The sequence below is a fragment of the Oryx dammah genome, unplaced genomic scaffold (genome assembly GCF_014754425.2).
Source record: "Oryx dammah isolate SB20612 unplaced genomic scaffold, SCBI_Odam_1.1 HiC_scaffold_5, whole genome shotgun sequence".
NCBI classification, from domain to species: Eukaryota; Metazoa; Chordata; class Mammalia; order Artiodactyla; family Bovidae; genus Oryx; species Oryx dammah.
This window is the reverse complement of record NW_024070189.1, coordinates 30,111,056-30,135,576: the sequence shown is the minus strand read 5'-3', so window position 1 is coordinate 30,135,576 and position 24,521 is coordinate 30,111,056. Positions and strand designations below refer to the sequence as shown.

The following is a 24,521-nucleotide window of genomic DNA, read 5'->3' as shown; positions in this document are numbered from 1 at the left end:
CAACATTCAAAATATAAGATGATATCGGGCCCATCACTTCATGGCAAATAGATGGGGAAGAAATGGAAACAGTAGCAGACTTTATTTTCTCAGACTCCAAAATCACTGTGGATGGTGACAGCAGTCGTAAAATTAAAAGATGCTTGCTCCTTGGAAGAAAAGCTATGACAAACCCAGACAGTGTATTAACAAGCAGAGACATCACTTTGCTATCAAAGGTCTGTCTAGTCAAAGCTCTGGTTTTTCCATTTGTCATGTACAGGTCCATGTGAGAGCTGGACCATAAAGATGGCTGAGTTCTGAAGAACTGATATTTTTGAACTGTGGTGCTGGAGAAGGCTCTTGAGAGTCCCCTGGACAGCAGGGAGATCAAGCCAGTCAGTCCTAAAGGACATCAACCCTGAATATTCATTAGAAGGACTGATGCTGAAGCTGAGGCTCCAATACTTTGGCCACCTGACGTGAAGAGCCAACTCACTGAAAAAGACCCTGATGCTGGGAAAGACTGAGGTCAAGAGGACAAGGAGGCAACAGAGGATGAGATGGTTGGCTGGTATCACTGACTCAATGGACATGAGGCTGAGCAAACTCCAGCAGATAGTGAAGGACAAAGAAACTTGCCATTATCGGCAGCCCATGGGCTTGCAAAAAGGCAAACATGATTAAGTGACTGAACAACACAATAAATAAATGCATCAAAGAAATCAAAAGAAAAAGAAAAAAATACCTTGAGACAAATGAAAATGGAAATACAACATACCAAAACTTAAGGAATACAGAAAAAGCAATTCTAAAAGGGAAGTTCATAGCAATAAATATCTACCTGAAGAAACAAGAAATATCATAAGTAGATAACCTAATGTTACACCTTAAGGAACTATAAGAACAACAAATGGAGCCCACAGTTAGAAGAAAGAATAATAAAGATCAGAGAGAAAGTAAATTAAATAGAGACTAAAGAGACAATATCAAAAATTCAATGAATCCAAGAGCTAATTTTTTAAAAAGGTAAACCAAATTGACAAACCTTTAGCTAGACTTAGCAAAAAAAGAGAGGACTCAAAATCTGAAATGAAAGAGAAGAAATTATAAACAATACTACAAAAATGAAAAGATAATAGAGATTATTGTAACATTATATACCAATGAATGGACAATATTGAAGAAGGATGTATTTCTATAAACACAAAGCTTATAACTGAATGATAAATAAAACATCTGAACAGATCAATTACTAGTAATAAGACTGAATCAGTATCAAAAACATCCCACCAAACAGAAATCCAGGATCACATGGCTTCACTTGTGAATTCTACTTAACATTCAAAGAATTTATACCAATCCTTCTCAAATTCTTCCCAAAAGAAATTAAAATGAAGGGTTGTTTCCAAACTCATTTAACAAGGCCAGCATTACCCTAATACAAAAATCAGACAAGGACACTGCCAGAAATAAAATTATAGGTCAATATCCCTGATGGACAGAGATGCAAATAACCTCAAGAAAATATTAGCAAATTGAGTTTAACAATACATGAAAAAGATCATAACACAGGATCAAATGAAATTTATTCCAAGAATGCAAGGATGGTTCCAAATCCATAAATCAATGTGATACACCACACTAACAAAATAAAGGATAAAAATCATCTCAATAGATGCAGAAAAGCTTTTGACAAATTCAACATCCTTTTACAATTAAAAGAACCTCTCAACAGAGTATAAAGGGAATGCATCTCAATATAATAAAGGCCATGTGTGATAAGCCCATTTCTAACATCATACTCCATGTTATGACCAACCTAGACAGCATATTAAAAAGCAGAGACACTACTTTGCTGACAAAGGTCCATATAGTCAGAGCTGTGGTTTTTCCAGTAGTCATGTGTGGATGTGAGAGTTGGACTGTAAAGAAAGCTGAGTGCCGAAGAATTGATGCTTTTGAACTGTGGTACTGGAGAAGACTCTTGAGAGTCCCTTGGACTGCAAGGAGATCCAACCAGTCCATCCTAGTGAAAATCAGTCCTGAATATTCATTGGAAGGACTGATGCTGAAGCTGAAACTCCAATACTTTGGCCACCTGATGTGAAGAACTGACTCATTGGAAAAGACTCTGATGTTGGGAAAAATTGAAGACAGGAGGAGAAGGGGAAGACAGGAGGAGAAGGGGATGACAGATGGTTGGATGGCATCACTGATTCAATGGACATGAGTTTGAGCAAGCTCCAGGAGTTGGTGATGGACAGGGAAGCCTGCGTGATGCAGTCCATAGTATCCCAAGGAGTCGGACAGGACTGAGCAACCGAACTGAATTGAACGTCGTACTCAATGGTAAAAGGCTGAAAACTCTTCCCCTAAGAACAGGAAGAAGTATGCCCATTCTTGGCAGTTTTATTCAGCATAGCATTGAAAATCCTAGACAGCAATTAAGCAAGAAAAAATAAAAGGCATCCAATGGGAAAAAGAAGTAAAACTGTCACTATTTGCCAAAACCATGAACATACACACATAGAACATCCTAAAGACTTTACAAAAAAAACTGTAGAATAAACAAATTCAGTAAAGTTGCAGGATACAAAATCAGTATTCAGAAATCTGTTACATTTCTATATACTAATAACAAACTATTAGAATTAAGAAATCAATCACATTTATAATTCCATCAAAATACCTAGGACTAAATTTAGCCAAGGAGGTGAAATATCTCTACACTAAAAACTGTAAGACATTAGTGAAAGAAATTGAAAAAGGGATTTTCTGTGCTCGTGGATTAGGAGAAAAATGCCCTTAATATCAAAAGCAACTTACAAATTTAATAACAATCCCTAACCAAAACCCAATGGCATTTTTCACATAAATAGAACAGACATTCCTAAAATTGATATGGAACCACAGATATCCAAATAGCCAAAGCAATCTTAAAATGGAAGAAAAAAGCTGGCGACATCACAATCCTTGATTTGAAACTCTATTGCAAAGCTATAGTCATCAAAACAATATTGCAATAAACACAGACACATAGACCAATGGAACAGAATTGAGAGACCAAAAATAAACTGCACATATATGGTCAATTAATTGACAACAAAGAGCGAAAAATATACAGACAGAGAAAGGACACTCTCTTTAACAAATGGTGTTGGGGAAACTTGATAGTCACATGCAAAAGAATAGAACTGGAGCACTATTTATACCACTCACAGGAATTAACTCAAGTGGATTAAAAACTTGAACCATAAGACCTAGCTGTAAAATTGAGGGAAAAACAGGCGGTAAGCTTTTTGACATTCATCTGAAGGATGATTTTTTGGATTTGCCACCTAAGCAAAAGCAATAAAAGCAAAAATCAAAAGTGAGACTACATCAAACTAAAAAGCTTACACACAGCAAAGGAAACCATCCACAAAATGAAAAGACAACCTTTTTATTATAACATTTTTTTAACATTTACAAATCATATATCTATTAATGGCTTAATATCCAAAATACAAAAAGAACTCATACAACTCAATAGCAAAAAAAACAAAAAACACTTCTACTGACAAATAGGATTTATATAGACATTTTTCCAAAGAAGACATATAGATGACCAGTAGGCACCTGGAAAGGTGCTCAACATTATTGATAATTAGGGACGTTCAAATCAAAACCATAATGAGATATTATTAATACCTCACACCTATTAGAATGGCTGTTATCAAAATGACAATGAATGTTGGTGAGGTTGTAGAGAAAAGGGAAACTGCATGCACTGTTGGAGAAGGCAATGGCACCCCACTCCAGTACCTTTGCCTGGAAAATCCCATGGATGGAGAAGCCTGGTAGGCTGCAGTCCATGGGGTCGAAAAGAGTCGGACACGACTGAACGACTTCCCTTTCTCTTTTCACTTGCATGCATTGGAGAAGGAAATGGCAACCTACTCCAGTGTTTTGCCTGGAGAAGCTCAGGGACGGGGGAGCCTTGTGGGCTGCCGTCTCTGGGGTCGCACAGAGTCAGACATGACTGAAGCGACTTAGCAGCAGCAGCACCATGCACTGTTGGTAGGAGTGCAAACTGATGCAGTCACTGTGGAAATAGTATCGCGCTTCCTCGAAAACAAAAAAAATGAAAAATAGAACTACCATATGACCCAGCAATCCCACTCCTGGATATATATATGAATAAAATGAAAACACAAAGCCAACAAAATAGGCACCCCAGCATTCACTGCAGCATATTCACAACAAACCAAGACATCGAAGCAACCTAAGTGTCCATCAAGGATGAATACAGAAGATGTGATATATATACACACACACACACACTCACTGGAAAATTATTCTGACCCTGCCAAAAAAAAGGAATGAAATATTGCCATTTGTGATATTGAAGGCATTTGTGACTTGAAGGCATTATGTGAAGTGAAATAAGTCAGAGAGAAAAAGACAAATACTGTATGATCTCACTTATATATGGAATCTTAAAAAAAAAGTTATAGTTACTGAGAACAGATTGGTGGTTGACAGTGGTAAGGGGTTGGGGTGATTAAAATGAGGAAAGGGAGTCAAAAGATTCAAACTTAACACTTAAATAAGTTGTAATGTACAGCATGGTGTTTATGCTAAACGCTGTATTGCATATTTGAAAGTCGCTAACTCTTGAGAGTCCCTTGGACTGCAAGGAGATCCAACCAATCCATTCTGAATATCAGTCCTGAGTGTTCATTGGAAGGACTGATGCTAAAGCTGAAACTCCAGTACTTTGGCCACCTCATGCAAAGAGTTGACTCATTGGAAAAGACCCTGATGCTGGGAGGGATTGGGGGCAGGAGGAGAAAGGGACGACAGAGGATGAGATGGCTGGATGGCATCACCGACTCGATGGACATGAGTTTGAGTAAACTCCAGGAGTCGGTGATGGACAGGGAGGCCTGGCGTGCTGCGATTCATGGGGTCCCAAAGAGTCGGACACGACTGAGCGACTTAACTGAATTGAACTGAACTGAAGAATAAATCTTAGAAGTCCTCATCACAAGAAAAAGTATTTCACAACTGTGTACAGTGATCAGTGATAACTAGACTTACTGAGCTGATTGTTTCACAGTACATACAATATTGAATTGTTCTGTTGTGTGAAATGGCAACCCACTCCAGTATTCTTGCCTGGAGAATCCCGGGGACAGAGGAGCCTGGTGGGCTGCCGTCTAAGGGATCGTACAGAGTCGAACACGACTGAAGCGACTTAGCAGCAGCAGCAGCATACCTAAAACTAATAGAATACTGTATGTCAATTTGATCTTAACTTTAAAAATAAACATAAAAATCATTGATTTTAGAGAAAGGTTTGAAGAAAGTAAATCAAGACTCTTCCCTTTTTTTGTATCTATATGAGATGATGGATTTAACCTAATTTATTGTGGTAATCATTTCATAATATATGTAAGTTAAATCACTGTGCTGTACACTTTCAACTTATACAATGAGGTATATCAGTTATCTCAATGAAGTGAAGTGAAGTGAGGACACTCAGTCATGTCTGACTCTTTGCGACCCCATGGACTATAACCTACCAGGCTCCGCTGTCCATGGGATTTTCCAGGCAAGAATACTGGAGTGGCTTGCCATTTCCTTCACCAGGAGATCTTCCCAACCCAGGGATTGAACCCGGGTTTCCTGCATACCAGGCAGATGCTTTACTGTCTGAGCCACCGGAAAAGCCCAATTATCTCAATAAACGGTGGAAAATCTCAAATTAGCTCTATAAAAAAATCCCATTCCCACCCTGAATTATCAATGGCTAATGGGGTCACAAAGAGTCGGACACGACTGAGCGACTGAACTGAACTGAACGATTAGCACCTATTACTTTTTTATGGTTGCTGTACCTGGACCTCGTTAGCTTTTCAGTAACTGCAGTAAACCCAAATGGTAGTAGTCAGAGGTTTGGGAACCCTCTTCTGTGCTTGCCCACTATTCTGTTTTTTCTGCATTCTCAACACCTTCATATACTAAGACAGTTGTTACTATGATAGTCATGCTTGCACATATGATTACCACGTTAGTGTCCCCCATGAAGACACGTTATAGCACTATACTTACATGCATACACACACAATTATATTATGGATATATGATTTGCCTGTTGGTCTCCCCCAGGTAACTGAAGATAGAGCCTTGTGGCACACTAAGTATTTTAGCCAGTAGTACTCATCAGAATCGCCCAGCTTTGATTCCTTGGGAGGCTGATTCAGCAGTGGTGGAGTCAGTGCAGCAGCCATGCTTTGAGAGAGCATCCCCGATGGTTTAGAATCGCACGTCTGATGGAGAGCCGCCCATGGGGTGGGGGTGTCCGGGGCAACGGTACAGCCTAGGGGTGGAGGTGGTGAGCTCAGGATTGGGATCCTGGGCCCAACGCTTACTGTGTAAGCGCGAGCACAGCACTTTAACCATCTGTGCCTTGCATATAATATGGGGATAATAGTGCCTGCCTGTGACTGTTGTGAGGATTAAACAAGAAAAACATGGGCAGTGCTGAGAACACACCAAGCCCATCGCAAAGTTCTCAGGACGTGTTGCTCTGTTGGTGGTGGTCCTCCTTGCATTCCAGAGCAGGCACCATGCTTGACATTGGCAGAGATGTAATGTTTAATCAATAATAAATGCCCTGGGGGCTGTGTGATATTAGTGAAGAGAAACAACGGGAAAACAGTAAGGAAAGGGATGGACGGATGACTGAGGAAGTAGGAAATACATAGGTACAGGTGGCTCAGGAAATTCTGAAAATCCTTCCTCACTGTTGCCACGTGTTTCATTCTGCCGAATAAAATGTTCACAAGGTCTTGAACTGAAATTCTTAGACAATACGCTTAAGAATATTGGTGGCCTTCTGCTGCTCTTGTCCCAAATGAAGCGACCCAGTGTGGCCAAATTTCTGTTCCCAGAGGAAGTGATCTTTCTAACCCAAGCTTGTGGTTTGCTCTGGTTACGACAACTCTAATACCATATCTTCAGCATCTTCAGTGATTTTGACAGCATTAACTTTCGGACATGTTAGAAATATTCTGCCATACTCACTCCTTTTTTGGATTCTTCCAATTACTGCAGGTTTGATACGAATCTTTCACTTAAAGTTGGATTTCCTTAAAATCCCAAGAGCTCATACCTTTATTCTCTTTCCATGCTTTAGATAAATGTTCTATCTCACATGTTCTGTCCCCTTTTCTCTGGGATGATTTCATGAAAACAGCAATGGTTTGGGGAACCAGGTAGTCCTGGGCTCAGATCCTGGCACTTTTCTAGTTATGTGACCCCCTCAAGCTTGGATGCCCATAGATAAAATAATTTTTACCTATGTGTGAGAATAAAATGGAATCAAGTATGTAGAGTACTTAGCACAGTATCTGTCAAAGCATCAGGGACTTTTATCAGTTTAGATTAGCTTCAACTGCTGGTAACAGATTGGAAATAACAGGACATTATACAAGATATAGACATTATTTTCATGATCTAAAAGGAGCCTGAAAAGTGAAAGTGTTAGTAACTCAGTCATGTCTGACTCTTTGTGACTCCATGGACTGTAGTCTTCCAGGCTTCTCTGTCCATGGAATTCTCCAGGCAAGAATACTTGGAGTGGGTAGCCATTCCCTTCTCCTAGGGGTAAGCAGTTTATGGCTGGTACAGATGACCTAGGTCATCTTGAAGACACCTAGGTTGACAGGGATCTAGACTCTTTCTCCAGATGAGCCATTATCTTTGAGGTTTAACATTCTCAAAGTCACCCCATATTCACAAAGTGAATACTGGAGCGTCAGTGATCACATCCACATTCCACCTAAGGAAAGGAAGGAGGAAGAATAAAAGGGGTGCTTGCTTTCTGGCTATGTCTGCTTTCTTCAAGGTTCCCAGCAGACCCAGCCAACGACTACTACTTAAATCACTTTACCCCTACCCAAGTCTCAAGAAAGCTGTGAAATGTAGCTCTTTACCTGGGTAAAGTGCTGCTCCCCAGTATAATAGGTGTCTGTCATATTAGAATTATTCCTAGTCCCCCCACCAAAGCTGCAATGTGGAACCCTTCAAGGGCTGTGGCAGTGCTTTACAGTCATTTGACACCTCTCAGGACGCTCAATGCATATCCAATATAAACAGTGTGGGAAATAGTAGAGCTGGTTGGTTAACTGGTCAAAGTCTAAAGACCTAAGTCCCAGACTAACCTACCACTTCACTGCAGCATGTCCTTGGGCAAGTGTATAACCTCGGTTCGAGGCTTGGTTTCCTCATTTGTGAGCATTAGCTCCGACAGTGGATGTAAATTGCCCAAGATAATGCCTATCTAGACCGGCTCTGAACATGTGTCAAAGTTAGTATTACCATCATTATTATTGTTAAGTGCTATTGAATTATTACTAAAAGGTGGGGAGGTACCAGACCTCTTTCACATCCTTTCCTTCTGCATGTTGATACCTTCTCTTGCCTTCAGCAGTCACCCCAGGGAGGTGCAGATTTGCAGTCAGTTATGTTGAAGGAGCCTGGGCTGAGTTGGCCTCATTCCCTTCAATTCCAGGCATCCACTCCAGGCTAGCTGATCTCTAGAGTCCCTCTCCTGTCCCCATACCCAGAGTCTAGTCTCTCAGCTCTGCCTTCGGAGAGAGGCTCTCTTCTCTAAACAAATCAACTGCTAAATAAATATTAAATTATATCTGGGTTGTTCCTCTCAAATCTAAGTGAATCAGTTCTTCCCTTTGTTGGAATTCCCCAGCCCTGTTGCTGTTATCCCACTGGTGTCTTGCATCCTTGGCAATGGCGAGATTTTTCTCTAGGTGGGAGAATTAAAGGATTTCACGTAGGAATAAGGCTTTGTATTCCCAGATCATGGTAAAACATGGATTTCTAAGAGCTTCTCCTCACCTTCCTGGGTACCTTTTAAGATTTGGGAAGAAATCTTGGCACCTGCTCTCAAAGATCATTAGCTACCCATTAGTTGATGACTTGCCCAAAAAGGGTTTTAAGTGTATAAATATACAAATTATCTTGCTTGCCAAGATGGCCAGGCAGGACAGTCAGAACCCTGGGGTCCAGGGCTATTGTGGATGGCCATGTAATTTCACCATTTACTTGGTTTACATGATGGCACCCCTGAGCTGTGCTGTGCAGTGTACAGCCTATATAACTGTTCATGGTGGCCATGCCCCAATCAGTCATTTCCAGCCATAAGCAGCCTTGTTTCTGTATTCTAGTGAATGCTACAAAAATTACCATTTCCTGTGTGTACTATGATGTAAAGGCATTTAGAAGCACTTCCCTAAATAACTTCAAGAGTATTTCTTCCTCTAAAGCACACACATGCCCTGGCCACACCAGCCACATCCTCCATAGCAATCTGAACTAACATGCCCTGTGATGTCTTTCAAAGCAGGCATATTGTGTTTTCCTAGGTCCATGGAAGAAATCTCTTGTCCATTGACTATGACCGGAATATTCGGACAGAGAAGATCTATGATGATCACCGGAAGTTCACCCTGAGGATCATTTATGACCAAGTGGGCCGCCCCTTCCTCTGGCTCCCCAGCAGCGGGCTGGCAGCCGTGAACGTCTCCTATTTCTTCAATGGGCGCTTGGCCGGCCTTCAGCGTGGGGCCATGAGCGAGAGGACGGACATCGACAAGCAGGGCCGGATCGTGTCCCGCATGTTTGCCGACGGGAAGGTGTGGAGCTATTCCTACCTTGACAAGGTGGGTGGACATGCTGCTCTTGCTCAGCTGGGGCTGTCTCTCTCATTCACTCTGCTCTTTTTAAGCTGACCTGATACACTTTGCCATAAGACATTTTAACATCTTTACTTTGACTCTACCAGGGCTCCCATGTACTCCCACCGTCTGGGAGGGAGGAAATCCCAAGGAAAGTGTTATTCATAGCCCAGCACTACTACCATCAACAGCAAAAAAAAAAAAAAAAAAAGAAAAAAACCTGCTAGATATGCGGTAATGGTGAAAAGAATGGATTGTCTGATTTTATTCCCCCAGAAAAGTGCTGTTGAAGTGAACAGAATCATGTCACTAGCAGCACAGTTCATCATTCCTTATGAATTGGAAATGCAGTGATTCATTTCTACCATGCCTGGAATTAAGCCATCAGGGTAGGAACTCTGCCTAAAACTCCAGCACACGGAGCAGCCCACTCCTACTTGGCTTGTTGGCTGAAGCAGTCAACAGATTCTTGCTACATAATTCCCCTGTGTCTGAAAGTGCCAGACTCAGGTTTCCGTGTCAGAAAAGGTCAGGTTGGAGCAGCAGTAAAAAAGAGGTCCCTTCTGGGAGCGGGGGGTCAAGACTTTTAAAGACTGCCTTGGTCATGTATCATTAGACAGGGGTTTGCTCAGCCTGGGCCTCTCACCTGGACTCACCTCTACACAAGCCCATTTCCATTTCTTCCCTTCTTGCTTCCTGATGGCAGTGGTCACTTGCAGACAGAGCTGTTACCTCCTCTGTAAGAGGGGCTTTTGTCTATTTGGTCCCTTCTCAATACTGTTCTCATTAGGACAGAAGATACCAGAATGAATGGTTAATCAGGGAAGGCAAGAATCTTCCCCATGGCTTCAAGTTGGAGATCATTTTTTCCCCCAAAGAATCAATGATTCCGGGTTACTTAATCTCCAGTGGCTTCTAAATGAAGGATGTGCTTTATGGTGAGACTTAGTCAGGGTGCCCCCAAACATAGTATGTGCATCATACCTGTCCCCTGCCAGGTCAGCAGGAGTCATTTCTCACCAGTCTCAGGATGTCTTGTCATTGAGCCTGGAGGCGAACCCAGTGCCTCCCATCTCAGTCCTTCTAACCCCTTACAACTCAGACTATGGTCCAGGCAACACCAGCATCCCCTGGGATGTTCCCAAAGCAGATTCACAGGCCACCTCCCCACTGCCCTCTCACACTGAACTGCATAATCAGAATCTGTCTTTACACCAGACCCCTGGGTATTTTTACACGTACATTAAAGTTTGGGGAACATTCCTCTAGCTGCCATGATCCATAGAGTAGCAAGCCCGGTGACATCAATTTGCCCCAAATCTCTGATCTGAATCTCCCCATCCTTCACAGCTTTTGAATTGCCATTTAGGGACATGGAATAAATTCCGTCCATTTGAGCACTGGGTCCTAAGTGGCTAACTCACGTGTTCCCTTCCCCTTTCCTCCTCCAGTCCATGGTGCTCCTGCTCCAGAGTCAGCGTCAGTACATATTCGAGTACGACTCCTCTGAGCGCCTCCACGCCGTCACCATGCCCAGCGTCGCCCGGCACAGTATGTCCACCCACACCTCCATCGGCTACATCCGCAACACTTATAACCCGCCCGAAAGCAACGCTTCTGTCATCTTTGACTACAGTGATGATGGCCGCATCCTGAAGACATCCTTTTTGGGCACTGGACGCCAGGTATTCTACAAGTATGGGAAACTCTCCAAGCTGTCGGAGATTGTCTACGACAGCACTGCCATCACTTTCGGGTATGATGAGACCACTGGCGTCTTAAAAATGGTCAACCTCCAAAGTGGGGGCTTCTCCTGCACCATCAGGTACCGAAAGATCGGCCCACTCGTGGACAAGCAGATCTACAGGTTCTCCGAGGAAGGCATGGTCAACGCCAGGTTTGAATACACCTATCACGACAACAGCTTCCGGATCGCAAGCATCAAGCCCGTCATAAGTGAGACTCCCCTTCCCGTTGACCTCTACCGCTATGATGAGATTTCCGGCAAAGTGGAGCACTTTGGCAAGTTCGGGGTCATCTATTATGACATCAACCAGATCATCACCACGGCCGTGATGACCCTCAGCAAACACTTTGACACCCACGGGCGGATCAAGGAAGTCCAATACGAGATGTTCCGGTCGCTCATGTACTGGATGACGGTGCAGTATGACAGCATGGGCAGGGTGATCAAGAGGGAGCTGAAACTGGGGCCTTACGCCAACACCACTAAGTACACGTACGACTATGACGGGGATGGGCAGCTCCAGAGTGTGGCCGTCAATGACCGCCCCACCTGGCGCTACAGCTACGACCTCAATGGGAACCTCCACTTGCTGAACCCTGGGAACAGTGTGCGCCTCATGCCCTTGCGCTACGACCTCCGGGATCGGATAACCAGGCTTGGCGACGTGCAGTACAAAATTGACGACGATGGCTATCTGTGCCAGCGAGGGGCTGACATCTTTGAGTACAACTCCAAGGGCCTCCTAACGAGGGCTTATAACAAGGCCAGTGGCTGGAGCGTCCAATACCGCTATGATGGCGTGGGGCGGCGGGCTTCCTACAAGACCAATCTGGGCCACCACCTGCAGTATTTCTACTCAGACCTCCACAACCCGACTCGCATCACCCATGTCTACAATCACTCCAACTCAGAGATAACCTCGCTCTACTATGACCTCCAGGGGCACCTCTTTGCCATGGAGAGCAGCAGTGGAGAGGAGTACTATGTTGCCTCGGATAACACGGGGACGCCCCTGGCTGTGTTCAGCATCAATGGTCTCATGATCAAGCAGCTGCAGTACACCGCCTATGGGGAGATTTATTACGACTCCAACCCTGACTTCCAGATGGTCATTGGCTTCCACGGGGGACTCTACGATCCCCTCACCAAGCTGGTCCACTTCACGCAGCGTGATTATGACGTGCTGGCGGGACGATGGACTTCTCCAGACTACACCATGTGGAAAAATGTGGGCAAGGAGCCGGCCCCTTTTAACTTGTACATGTTCAAGAGCAACAATCCTCTCAGCAATGAGCTGGACTTGAAGAACTACGTGACAGGTAAGGACCTGGCCACCTCAGTTGGGCAGTGGCTCCCCGTGGGGTGGTTGTCCAGGTAGACTATCAGGGACTTTGAAACAAGGTCTAATGTCTGATGCTAGGAGAATCCTGGAGGGCTGTGTACACTGCAGGTACAGGATCGAGAGCACTCAAGCAATCACAGTACAGAGCAGTCCTTAGCTCTGTTTGAAGAAAAGTGTGAAAACGTTGCTCACTCAGTCGTGTCTGACTCTCTGGACTCCATGATCTCTAACCTGCCAGGCTCCTCTATCCATGGAGTTCTCTAGGCAAGAATACTGGACTAGGTTGCCGTTCCCTTCTCCAGGGCATCTTCCCTGGAATTAAAAGTCCCATGCTCTATCAACTGAGCTAGCCAGGCAGCTCTGTTTGAAGATGTCCTGGCTATTTTCAAGTCCATTCCATTGAAATAACTTTTATAAGAGCCCTCTCTAACTCAAAAGAGGAAAGCAACCTTACGAAGGAGGAAAGGATGAGATTCTGATCTCAGAAATACCTGGTTCAAATTCTTTTATTTATAAGTCAAAGGACCTTGGGCTGGTTGTCCAGTATCTCTGAGCTGTAGTATCCTTCTCTGCAAAAGGGCACTAACAAAATCATCTCAGAGTGATCGTAAGAAGGAAATGAACTTATGTATGTAAAGTTCAGTGCCTGGCACTTAGACAGAGGATGTTCACGAAAGGGTATCTGCTTGTGTTGTTAACATCACCATTACTAGTGAAGCAACAAAACAGCGTGGGTACTGAGATGACTGTGCCCAGCTCCTAACCTTACGACAAGGCTGGTGAGAAACAAATACAAATAAGCAGTGATAATGGAAAATGGGATTAAGTCTATGCTACCATATAAGTGTTTGTCCAGTTATTTATTCAACAAGCACTTTTAAGGCACCAGCATGCTTCATCCTGGAGTTCAGTTCAGTCGCTCAGTCATGTCCAACTCTTTGTGACCTCATGGACTGCAGCACGCCAGGCTTCCCTGTCCATCACCAACTCCTGGAGTTTACTCAGACTCATGTCCATCGAGTCGGTGATGCCTAGTGGGGATGCAGTGGAAACAAGGCAGACACTTCTCTCAAAGAAGTGCATGTGCAGATGACTTCAGTTTTGAAAATTTTGGCATAGTCCAGAAGGGCCCCACCTCAAACCAGGCTTGAAGAATGAAGGGGATCTTGGTGGTAGAAATGAGCTCAAGGCTGAAGAAAGACATGCGCAAAAGTCAAAAGGGACAGGAGACTTCCCTGGTGGTCCAGTGGCTAAGACTCTGTGCTACCACTGCAGGGGGTGCGAGTCCAATCCCTGATTGGGAAACTAAAATCCTGCAAGCCACTCAGAGCTCAATCACAGAAAAAAGAAAAAAAGGTCAAAAGGACATAGGAAGCTTGGAGAGAGGTCTGGATAAACAGGTCAAGGAAGGCAAATAATCTGCTTCTTCATGCTAAGTGAGAAATTGGTTAAATGAGGGTCCTTATCCATCCATCTGTCTATTCACCTACTGAGAGATATTTTCATCTAACATATAAGTACTAGAGATGCAGTGGACCGCAAGATAGAGCCCCTTTTTTCAGGGAGATAAACAAGAAAATCTGGATAGAGAGATGGATAGATGAATGGAAGAAAAAAGACCAATATTCAGCAAAGAATATGAAGCCATCTCACCTGAACATGCATTGTAGATAAATAACAGTGAGGACCCCAATTCCAAGCCCCCCCCCAAGTTCCAGGGAACTCATAGCTCTTAGCCATGAGCCAGGGAAGCATCAGGCCCAGAGGGCCCCTACCCTCAGGTAACCCAGGGATCACTTATCCATCCCCAGAATAGGAAAGGAAGCAGCAGCTCCCTGGAGCACAGTGCGGCCCTCAGTGCCCCATGCTGCAGAAATAGATGACCTTAAAGGTCAACTTCTGGCCATGCTGTGCCTCACTGACAAGTTCCAGAGCCTTTGGTTGAACCCAGCATCCCCCTACAACCGAAGCAGCTGGTACCTCAGGAGTACAGGAGTTACAGCCAGGCTAGTTCCCTCCTAGTCGCCCCACCGTGCATCATCGGGAGGCCCTGCCATGCTCCTCTGCCAGGGCTTCCTCTCTTCCCTAGGGCTTAGCAGGGTTTGCGTCCACCCAGCTCACTGCAGTTTCTATTTTTTTCATTCATTTATTTTAACTGGAGGATAATTACTTTACAACATTGTGGTGGTTTTTGCCATATGTCAAAATTAATTGGCCATATTAATTGGAATATATGTGTCCCCTCCATCCTGAACCACCCCCCACCCTATCCTTCCAAGTTGTCACAGAGCACCAGCTTTGGGTGCCCTGCTTCATACATTAGCCTCGCACTGCTTATCTATTTTACATATGGTAACATATATGTTTCGATGCTGTTCTCAAATCATCCCACCTTCTCCTTCTCCCACTGACCACACTGCAGTTTCTAACTAAAGGGCGTCTCAGGAAAACACACACACCCATATATATATAGTTTCAGATAATTACAAGGGCTGTGAAGATAAATGAAACAGCTAAGAGTTAGAGAACAAAGGATCCCATTTATTAGGGGTGCTCACAGAGGAAGGGGCATTTGAGTTGAGGCCATTATGAAGTGGGGAAGGGAGAGAAAGAGTCTCCAGATGAAGAAAACAATAGGAATCGGGTGGCAGCCCACGCCTATCTCAGGCACAGAAGGCGGCCTCCACCCCCAAGAATGCACTTCCCAGAGCCCTCTTGGCACTGGACACCTTGGGGATGGACCAGCCAGAAGCAAATAGAAAGTCCTCAGCGTGGGCTAAACAGATACCCTACAGCTACCAAGACCCAAACAAAATCATTTGCAAAGCACAGTCAACCTCACTGACCCCTCCTGGTTCTCCCGAAAAGACAAAAAGAAATTAGCAGACAGTCAGTGCCTGGTGGTGACCTAAAGGGGAAGGAAATCTAAAAAAAGAGAGGATATACAAATACGTATAGCTGATTCACTTTGCTGCACAGCAGAAACTAACACAACATTGTAAAGCAACTATACTCCAATAAAAATCATTTTAGAATTTCGTGTATTTTAAAATTATTTTATTGGCGTATAATACACTCCAAATGTTTTTACTGGAGTATAATTTAAAATAAATACATCAACTATATGCCAGTAAAATAGAAAAAAAGAAATTAGCAGAGTTTTTTGAATAGCAAGATGACAGTCCTCATTCCAGTGCTTCATGGAGACTCAATAAATGGGCATCAAAGCCAGGCTGAACAAAGTCCAACAAAATTGAATCCAGAAAACACCAGAAAGAGTCTAAAATAAAAGGTCCTATTAGAGAAGCTCCACGCCTAGGACTAATGTCTGCAGTCAAAGCAGAGGAAGAGAACCTGGGTGGAGAGCGCTAGACCAGGCACAAGCCCACACCTGCTGCCTGCTGCAGACGAGATGACCTCTGAAGGATGCACCCCGAGAGAGAACATCAAATCATTCTCCGCTATTCAAGTGTTGGCTCATCTGTAAACCCATCTTTGTGACTTAATTTGGATCTTAGGAGATGAGCAGAGTGGTTGAACTTGCCGCTCACAATTTAAGAAGTAATTAACGTGTAGTCAGCAGGAATGCCACGAATAGAAGTTCTCTCTCTCTCCCCCTCTCTTGTGCTCAAAAGAATCTTTCCTGTTTGGAAATACAGCTCTCTGAATGTAGCAGACACCTCTTGAGGCTGGTGGAGGCTGTTTCCTCTAGTGGCACAGAGGCGAGCAGCATAGACCCCCTGTTAGGAGCAAATGAGTCATGATATGTAAAGACCGAGGCCTGCACAAAGCCTGATCAATGGTTCCTAAAGAATGCATTTGTTCTTTATAAGAAGCACTAGACTCGGAGACAGGAAGTCTGTAGGTGAGGAGTGAAGTTATCCCCTTTATGTAATTCCCTAGGACTCCCAGGGGTCTGCAGCTCTACTTTGAAACAGATCCCAAACTCTGCCCTGAGTGGCATTGCTCTGGCAAATCTGAAACCCCCCATTCTGAGGTAAGCAAACCTCAGAAATGTTACCCATGATGACTTGGGTGGGCTCCCCACCTTTCTCCCTTGGGGGTCTGTGGGCTTACAGACCCCCCAGGTTCATGCAAGTTTGAAGTCAGACTTCATGGAGGTTGATTTCCCTGAGAGGAGGGAGGCCCAGCCTCCTCTTCACTCTACGCTCTGCTCTGTCTGCACTTAGCACCTAAGCCGCTGTGCTGACAGTGTGTATTACAGAGCACGTGCTCCAGCGGCACTTGCTGCAAAGAACATAAGGTATGGGAGTGATGAGCTATTAGGAGGGGCCACATCGCCATCTCCTACCTTGAGGATTGATTGTTTAGGGAGGCTAAATGAGGACACCAATGACTTTGAAAGGAGAGGTGTCTGTATGATGCCACAAGTGCCTTCTGCGAAACGGAAGAGACAAGCAACTTGAATAAACATTTCAGAAGAGCTTTAGACTTGGAAACCAAGCCACGTTAGAAACTTTAAAAGAAGAAAACACGTGACATGAACTATTAGTGTTCATCGGAGCAGCCATTAAAATGTCTGGTCCCTTGCGACTTCCCTGGTGGTCCAGTGGTTAAGACTCTGTGCATCCACTGGCACATGTTCAATCCCTGGCCAAGGAACTAAGATCCCGCATGCAGTATGGTGTGGCCAAAAAAAAAAAATGAAGTGTCTGGTCCCCGAGGCAGGGTGTTGTTAACTTATCTCCTAGAGACCAGGGAGAGATGCCTGCAGGGAAGAGGTCAGGATGCAGAGTCTGCTGAGGGCAAAGACCTCTTTCTCTTGCCTTTCGTGGGATTCCCTTCATATCCCTGGTGAAAGATGTGATGATTTTATACATTGTACAGATGAGGTATTAAATAACATGGCAACACAAATGGGGAAAGTTAGTTTCTTTCCATGCTCTTTTTATTCTCCCAAATCGGCAGAGGAGAAAGCCTCCAGTTGATGCTGGTGTGTATTTAACACCTCATTAACACTTCTAATCTCCCTTTTTAACGGAGAGAGCAGGTCTAAGACTCCCCCGGTAGCAGGTAACAAAATCATGCTCCAATTTAATTGCATTGCTTTGTTTTAATTTTACAGTTATTTTCTGTTTGCAGAGAGTCTGCTCTCCTACTTATGGTAGGGACATAAAGTCTCTTCTTTTTTTTAATGGATTTCCTTAAATAGACAAGGCAAAACAATTTTTCAATTAGATAGCAAATACCAGTAAGATAATACCTAGATATGAAAGAACAGTCTTGACAGGTGATCATGATGGGTGACCAGGAATACCCAGTTTAGAAATCCACACTGCACGGCATTCATCATCTGTTAGTACTTTGCACAGAGGTGCTCTGTGGGTGTATGATTGTTGCTGGACTAAAGCCAGGCTTCTCTCTGCTGGGATGCTGACACAATTTTTAAAGCAATTTCAAACCTGTATTCTTAAATGACTTCTTTATTGATGTATAGTTGACTTACAATATTATATTAGCTTCAAGTGTACAACATAGTGACTCAATATTTTTATAGATTACGCACCAAAGTTATTACAGTGCTATCGACCATATTCCCTGAGTTGTACATTACATCCCTGTGACCTATTTATAACTGGTAGTTGTAGCTCTTAATCCCCTTCATCTATTTAGCTCATTCCCCCACTCATCTCCACTCTGTCAACCACCTGTTTGTCCTCTGTATCTGTGACTCTATTTTTTAATATATTTGTTCATTTGTTTTGTTTTTTAGAGTCCACATTTAAGTAAAAACATATGGTATTTGTCTTTCACTAACTTCTTTCACTAGGAATAGCCTCAAGGTCCATCGGTGTTGTCACATATGGCAAGATTTCATTCTTTTTTATAGCTGGGTAATATTCCACTATAGATGTATATATACCACATTGTCTTCATCCATTCATCTGTCCATGGACACTTAGGTTCTGTGTCTTAGCTATTATATATAATGCTGCAATGAACATAGAGGTGCCTATGTCTTTTCAAATTAGTGTTTTCTTTGGATAAATACCCAGGAGTAGAATTGCCAGATCATATAGCAGTTGTATTTTCAATTTTTGAGGACCCTCCATACTCTTTTCCATGGTGGCTACACCAATTAACATTCCCATCAACAGTGCTTAAGGACTCCCTTTTGTCCACATCCTCACCAACACTTACTGTCTCTTGTCTTTTTGATGACCGTGATTCTGAGAAGTATGAGGTACTATTTCCCTGTGGTTTTTATGTGCACCTATGGGCTTCCCAGGTGGCGCTAGTGGTAAAGAACCCACCTGCCAGTGCAGGAGACATGAGAGACTCCCATTCAATCCCTGGGTTGGGAAGATCCCCTGGAGGAGGGCATGACAACCCCCTCCAATATTCTTGCCAGGAGAATTCCATGGACAGAGGAGCCCTTGGGCTATGTAAGATCACACAGAGTCGGACATGACTGAAGCAACTTAGCCTGTACACATATATGATTATTGATGTTAATCAGTCTTAAATGGACTATCGTTAATAAGTATAGTTACCAAGTCATTCAATACCTAGTCTGTACCTAAGGCTGATGGATACACCACAGATCCCAGAATCTCCCTCATTAGAGGGTCTTCTAGGCCTGTATGTTTAGTAGCAAAGTTGCATTAAGCCCCTCATTCCAGCCCTCGGGCAGGAGCTGGGTAGACCTTATTCAACCCCTTCAGAAGCATCTTCTCAGGCAGGTACAGGTAGGTCCTCTGTCACACAGAGCAGTCACGGTAGCTTTTGCCACATATGTTCAGTGTTTGTTCCTTCATCCACTCCATGAATCCTCACTGAGTACCTATTTTGTGCCATCCCTGAGGAGACATCAGTGAATGAAATAGACTTTTAACTCCCTGTCCTGTTGGAGCTCACATTCTCAGTGAGGGAGACAGACAACAAACAATGAATGCAATAAATAACCATAGGAGACACATGTTAAAGTGTGGTTACAGTTTTGGTGGTGGGGGATGCATGAGGAAGGGGACTAGGGATTGTTAAGTGGGAATGGGCAGGGGTTAAATGTGGCGGTTGAGGTCAGCCTTATTGGAGGCAGTATCTGAGCAAGACTTGTAAAAGGAGAGAGTGAGACGGCACATTCCAGGTAGAGGGGTTGCCAGTATAAAGGCCCCAAGATGAGTGTGCACCTAGCGTGTTTAAGAAATAGCAGAGAGGCTGAAGCAGAGCAGGAGAGGAGAGATCACATGTTAAGGGTCCCTACAGACCATTAGCAGGACTTTCACTTCTTCATTGAGAGAAACGAGGGACTCCCTGGAGTGTAATGAGTAGAGGAATGCTAGGGGCTTATTCTGGCTGCTGTGCTGACAGGGTGTGTGGAGCAGAGGTGAAACCAGGGAGGCCAGTTAGAAGACGAGGCAAGGGTTGAGATGGTAGAAGTGGTGGGAAGACACAGATTCTGGTCTATTTTAAAAGTAAAACTAAAGGATTTAACCATAGGACTCAGCAATTCCACACCTAGGTGTATACACAAGAGAACTAAAAACACATTTTCAAGTGTCAGTTTGTACCATCATCAAAAAGTCTATAAATGAGACTTCCCTGGTGGTCCAGTACCTAAGACTCTGTGCTCCCAATGCAAGGGGCCCAGGAACAATCCCTGGTGGGGAAACTAGATCCCACATACTGAAACTAAAGGTCCCAAGTGCTGCAACTAAAACCTGACTCAGCCAAATAAATATTTAAATTTTTAAATTATTTATTTATTTGGCTTCCCTGGGTTATGGCACACAGGATCTTTGATCGTCACTGTGGCATGTGGGATCTAGTTCCCTGACCAGGAATTGAACCTGGGCCCCTGCATTGGGAGCTCAGACAGCCACTGGACAACCAGGGAAGTCCCTTAAATTTTCTTTTAAAGTCTACAAATAACAAATGCTAGAGAGGGTGTAGAGAAAAGGGAACCCTCCTACACTGTTGGTGGAAATGTGGATTGGTGCAGCCAGTATGGAAAACAGTATGGAGCCTCCTTTTAAAAAAAAAAAAAAAACACTAAAAATAGAGCTATCATGTAATTCTTCAATCCCACTCCCAGGCATATAACCAGAAAAGATAAAATTATAATTCAAAAAGATACATGTACCCCTACGTTCACAGCAGCACTGTTCATAATAGCCAAGACATGGAAGCAGTCCAAATGCTCATCAACAGATGAATGGATAAGGAAGATGTGGTACATATATACAATGGAATATTACTTGACCATAAAAAATAAAAATAATGCCATTGGCAGCAATATGAATAAACCTAGAGATTATCATACTAAGTCAGAAAGACAAATATATGATATAATTTATGTGTGGAATCTAAAAAATAGTACAAGTTAAGTTATTTTTTAAAACAGAGAAACTCACAGACATAGAAAACAAAGTTATGATGATTACTAAAGGGGAAGTGGGAGGGGGAAATATATTAGATGTTTGAGATTAACACATACACAATACTTCATATAAAATAAACAACAAGGACCTGTATAGCACAGGGAAGTATATTCAATATCTTGTAATAACCTTTAATGGAAAAGTATCTGGAAAAGAACATAGGTAGAGCCCTCGATTCTGGACAAGATGGCAGAGTAGGACTTGAGTAAGACCTCTTCTCAAAAAAACACCAAAATCACAACTAACAGCCATCGACAAAAAAAGACTGGAACCTACCAAAAAAGATATTTTAACATCCAAAGAAGTCACAACCAGATGGTAGGAGGGGTACTTTTGTGACATAATCAAATCCCGTGCCCACTGGATGGGTAACCCACAAACTGGAAAATAATCATATGACAGAGGTTCTCCCATAGGAGTGAGTTCTGAGCCCCATGTTGGGCTCTCCAGGCTGAGTCTGGCAACAGGAGGAGGAGTTCCAGAGCATTTGGCGTTGAAGGCCAGCAGAGCTTGCATGCAGGAGCTCCAGAGGAATGAAGGAAACAGAGACTCTACTCTCGGAGTATGCACACAAGATTTCACATGTACTGGCACCCAGCACAAAGCAGTGACCACACAGGGGTCTGGGCCAGACCTACCTGTGGGTCTTGGCAGGGCAGGTGTAGGGAGGGTCTCCTGGGGATGTGGCAATTGGCTGTGGCTCACTAGTGGGGGCAAGGACACTGGTGGTAGAAGTGCCAGGGAATAGTGATTGGTGGGAGCTCTCCCAGAGGTCATGATTTTGGCACCAAAACCTGGCCCCACCCAACAGCCTGCAGACTGTAGTCCCGGGACACCCCAGGTCAAACAATCAGCAGAGGGAAAACACAACCTCATCAGCAGGCAGGCTGCCTAAAGTTGTACTGAGATCACAAGCCACCTGAAAATATATCTCTTGAAATGGCTCCACCTACCAGAGGGACAAGACTTAGCTCCACTCACCAGTGGGCAGGAACTAGTCCCTCCTACTAGGAAGCCTGCACAAGCCTCTTAGACCAGCCTCATCCACTAGGAGACAGACAGAAGAAGCAAGAAGATCTACAAAGGAGCAGAAAGGAGACCACAAACACAGAAAGACACAATGAGATGGCAAAGAAATATGTTTCAGATGAAGAAACAAGATAAAGAGCCAGAAGTACAATTAAGTGACCTGGCAATAGGCAGTCTACCTGAAAAAGAATTCAGAATAATGATAGTAAAGATGATCCAAGATCCTGGAAAATGAATGGAGGCACAGACTGAGAAGATACAAGAAACATTTTTAAAAGACCTAAAATATTTAAAGAACAGAGATTAACAATACAATAGCTGAAATAAAAATAGTCTAGAAGAAATCTATAGAAGAATAAGTGAGACAGAAGAACAAATAAGTCAGCTGGAAGAGAGTGGTAGAAATCACTGCTGTGGAATAGAAAAAAGAAAAAAAGAAATGAGAACAGTCTCAGAGACCTCTGGGACATTAAATACATCAATGTTCCCATTATAGGAGTCCTAGAAGGAGATGAGAGAGGGAGAATGGCCTGAGAAAATATTTGAAGAGATTAGGTACCAAATTCCTGTCATAAGAAAGGACACACTCATTCAAGTCCATGGAGTTCAGAGTTGTCCCATATAAGACAAGCTCAAGGAAGAACATGCTGAGACACATATTAATCAAAGTGACAAAAATAAAAGACAACCAAAAATTATGAAAAGCAACAAATAATATTTAAGGGAATCCCCATAAGGCTGTCAGCTGATTTTTCCCCAGAAACTCTGCAGACCAGAAGAGAGTGGCATGATACATTTAAAGTGGTGAAAGGAAAGAAAAAAAAAAGTGGTGAAAGGGAAGAACCTACAAGCAAGAGTACTCTACCCAGAAAGGCTCATTCCGATTCAATGGAGAAATCAAAAGCTTTACAGACAAGCAATAGCTAAGATAATTCAGCACCACCAAGCTAGCTTTGCAACAAATGCTAAAGGAGCTTCTCTAGGCAGAAAAGAAAAGGCCACAACTAGAAACAAGGAAATTACAAATCAAAAAGCTCATGGTAAAGGCAAACATAAGGGTAGGAAATCACACACAAATACAATATCAAAACCAGCAATTGTGAGAAGAGGGAAGAGTACAAACGTAGGATATTAGAAATGCATGGGAAATTAAGAGATCAGCAAGTTAAAACAATCTCATATACATAGATGCTATATCAAAACCTCATGGGAACCTCAAACCAAAAATCTACGATAGATACAAACACACACACACAATCCAACACATCACTAAAGATAGTCATCAAACCACAAGAAAAGAGGAAGGGGGAAAAAAGAGCTATATAAACAAACCCAAAGCAATTAACCAAACAGCAATAAAAACATGTGGGTGTTTGCATACTAAGTCACTCAGTCATATCTGACTCTTTGCCACCCCATCAACTGTAGCCTACCAGCTTCCTCTGCCCATGGGATTCTCCAGGTACGAAGACTGGAGTAGGTTGCCATTTCCTTCTCCAATAAGGACATACATATCAATAATTACTTATTGATAATAAGTAATAATAATTACTCTGAAGAGACCCACTTTAGATCTAGGGACATGAATACATACAGACTGAAAGTGAGAGAATGGTAAAGAATATTCTATGCAAGTGGAAATCAAAAGAAAGCTGGAGTAGCAATATTCATATCAGACAAAATAGACCTTAAAATAAAAACTACTATAAGAGATAGTCACTACACAAATAAACAAATGGGTCAAATTAAACTTAAAAGTTTTTGCATGGCAAAGGAAACTATACACAAAATGAAAAGGCAACCTAGGGAATGGGAGAAGTAAGTTGCAAGTGAAACAATCAACAGTGTTTAATCTCCAAGATGTACAAACAGATCATGCAGCTCTATATCAAAAAAGAGACAACCCAATCAAAAAATGTGCAGATCTAAACAGACATTTCTCCAGAGAAGGCATACACGTGACCATAGAGCACATGAAAAGATGCTCAACATCAGTAATTATCAGAGAAATGCAAACCAAAACTACAGCGAGGTATCACCTCACACCAGTCAGAACAGTCATCATCAAAAGTCTACAAACAATAAGTGCTGAAGAAAGTGTGCAGAAAAGGGAATCCTCCTGCACTGTTTGTGGGAATGTAAATTGGTACCACCACTACAGAGAACAGTATGGAAATTCTTTTAAAAAAAGAAAAGAAAAATAGAGCTACCATGTGATCCAGCAATCCCACTCCTGGGCATATATCTGGAGAAAACCATAATTAGAAAAGATACAT

At 43.1% G+C, this 24,521-nt stretch overlaps 1 protein-coding gene across 1 annotated transcript in view; it reads left to right on the top strand.

Moving 5' to 3' along the window:
* TENM2 (teneurin transmembrane protein 2) overlaps positions 1-24,521 on the top strand; it is a 761,851-nt gene that overhangs the window by 723,975 nt on the left and 13,355 nt on the right. The window contains exons 24-25 of the mRNA XM_040239453.1: positions 9,414-9,710; positions 11,177-12,791. Coding sequence (XP_040095387.1) covers positions 9,414-9,710; positions 11,177-12,791 — 1,912 coding nt within the window. The remainder of the gene's footprint in view (positions 1-9,413; positions 9,711-11,176; positions 12,792-24,521) is intronic.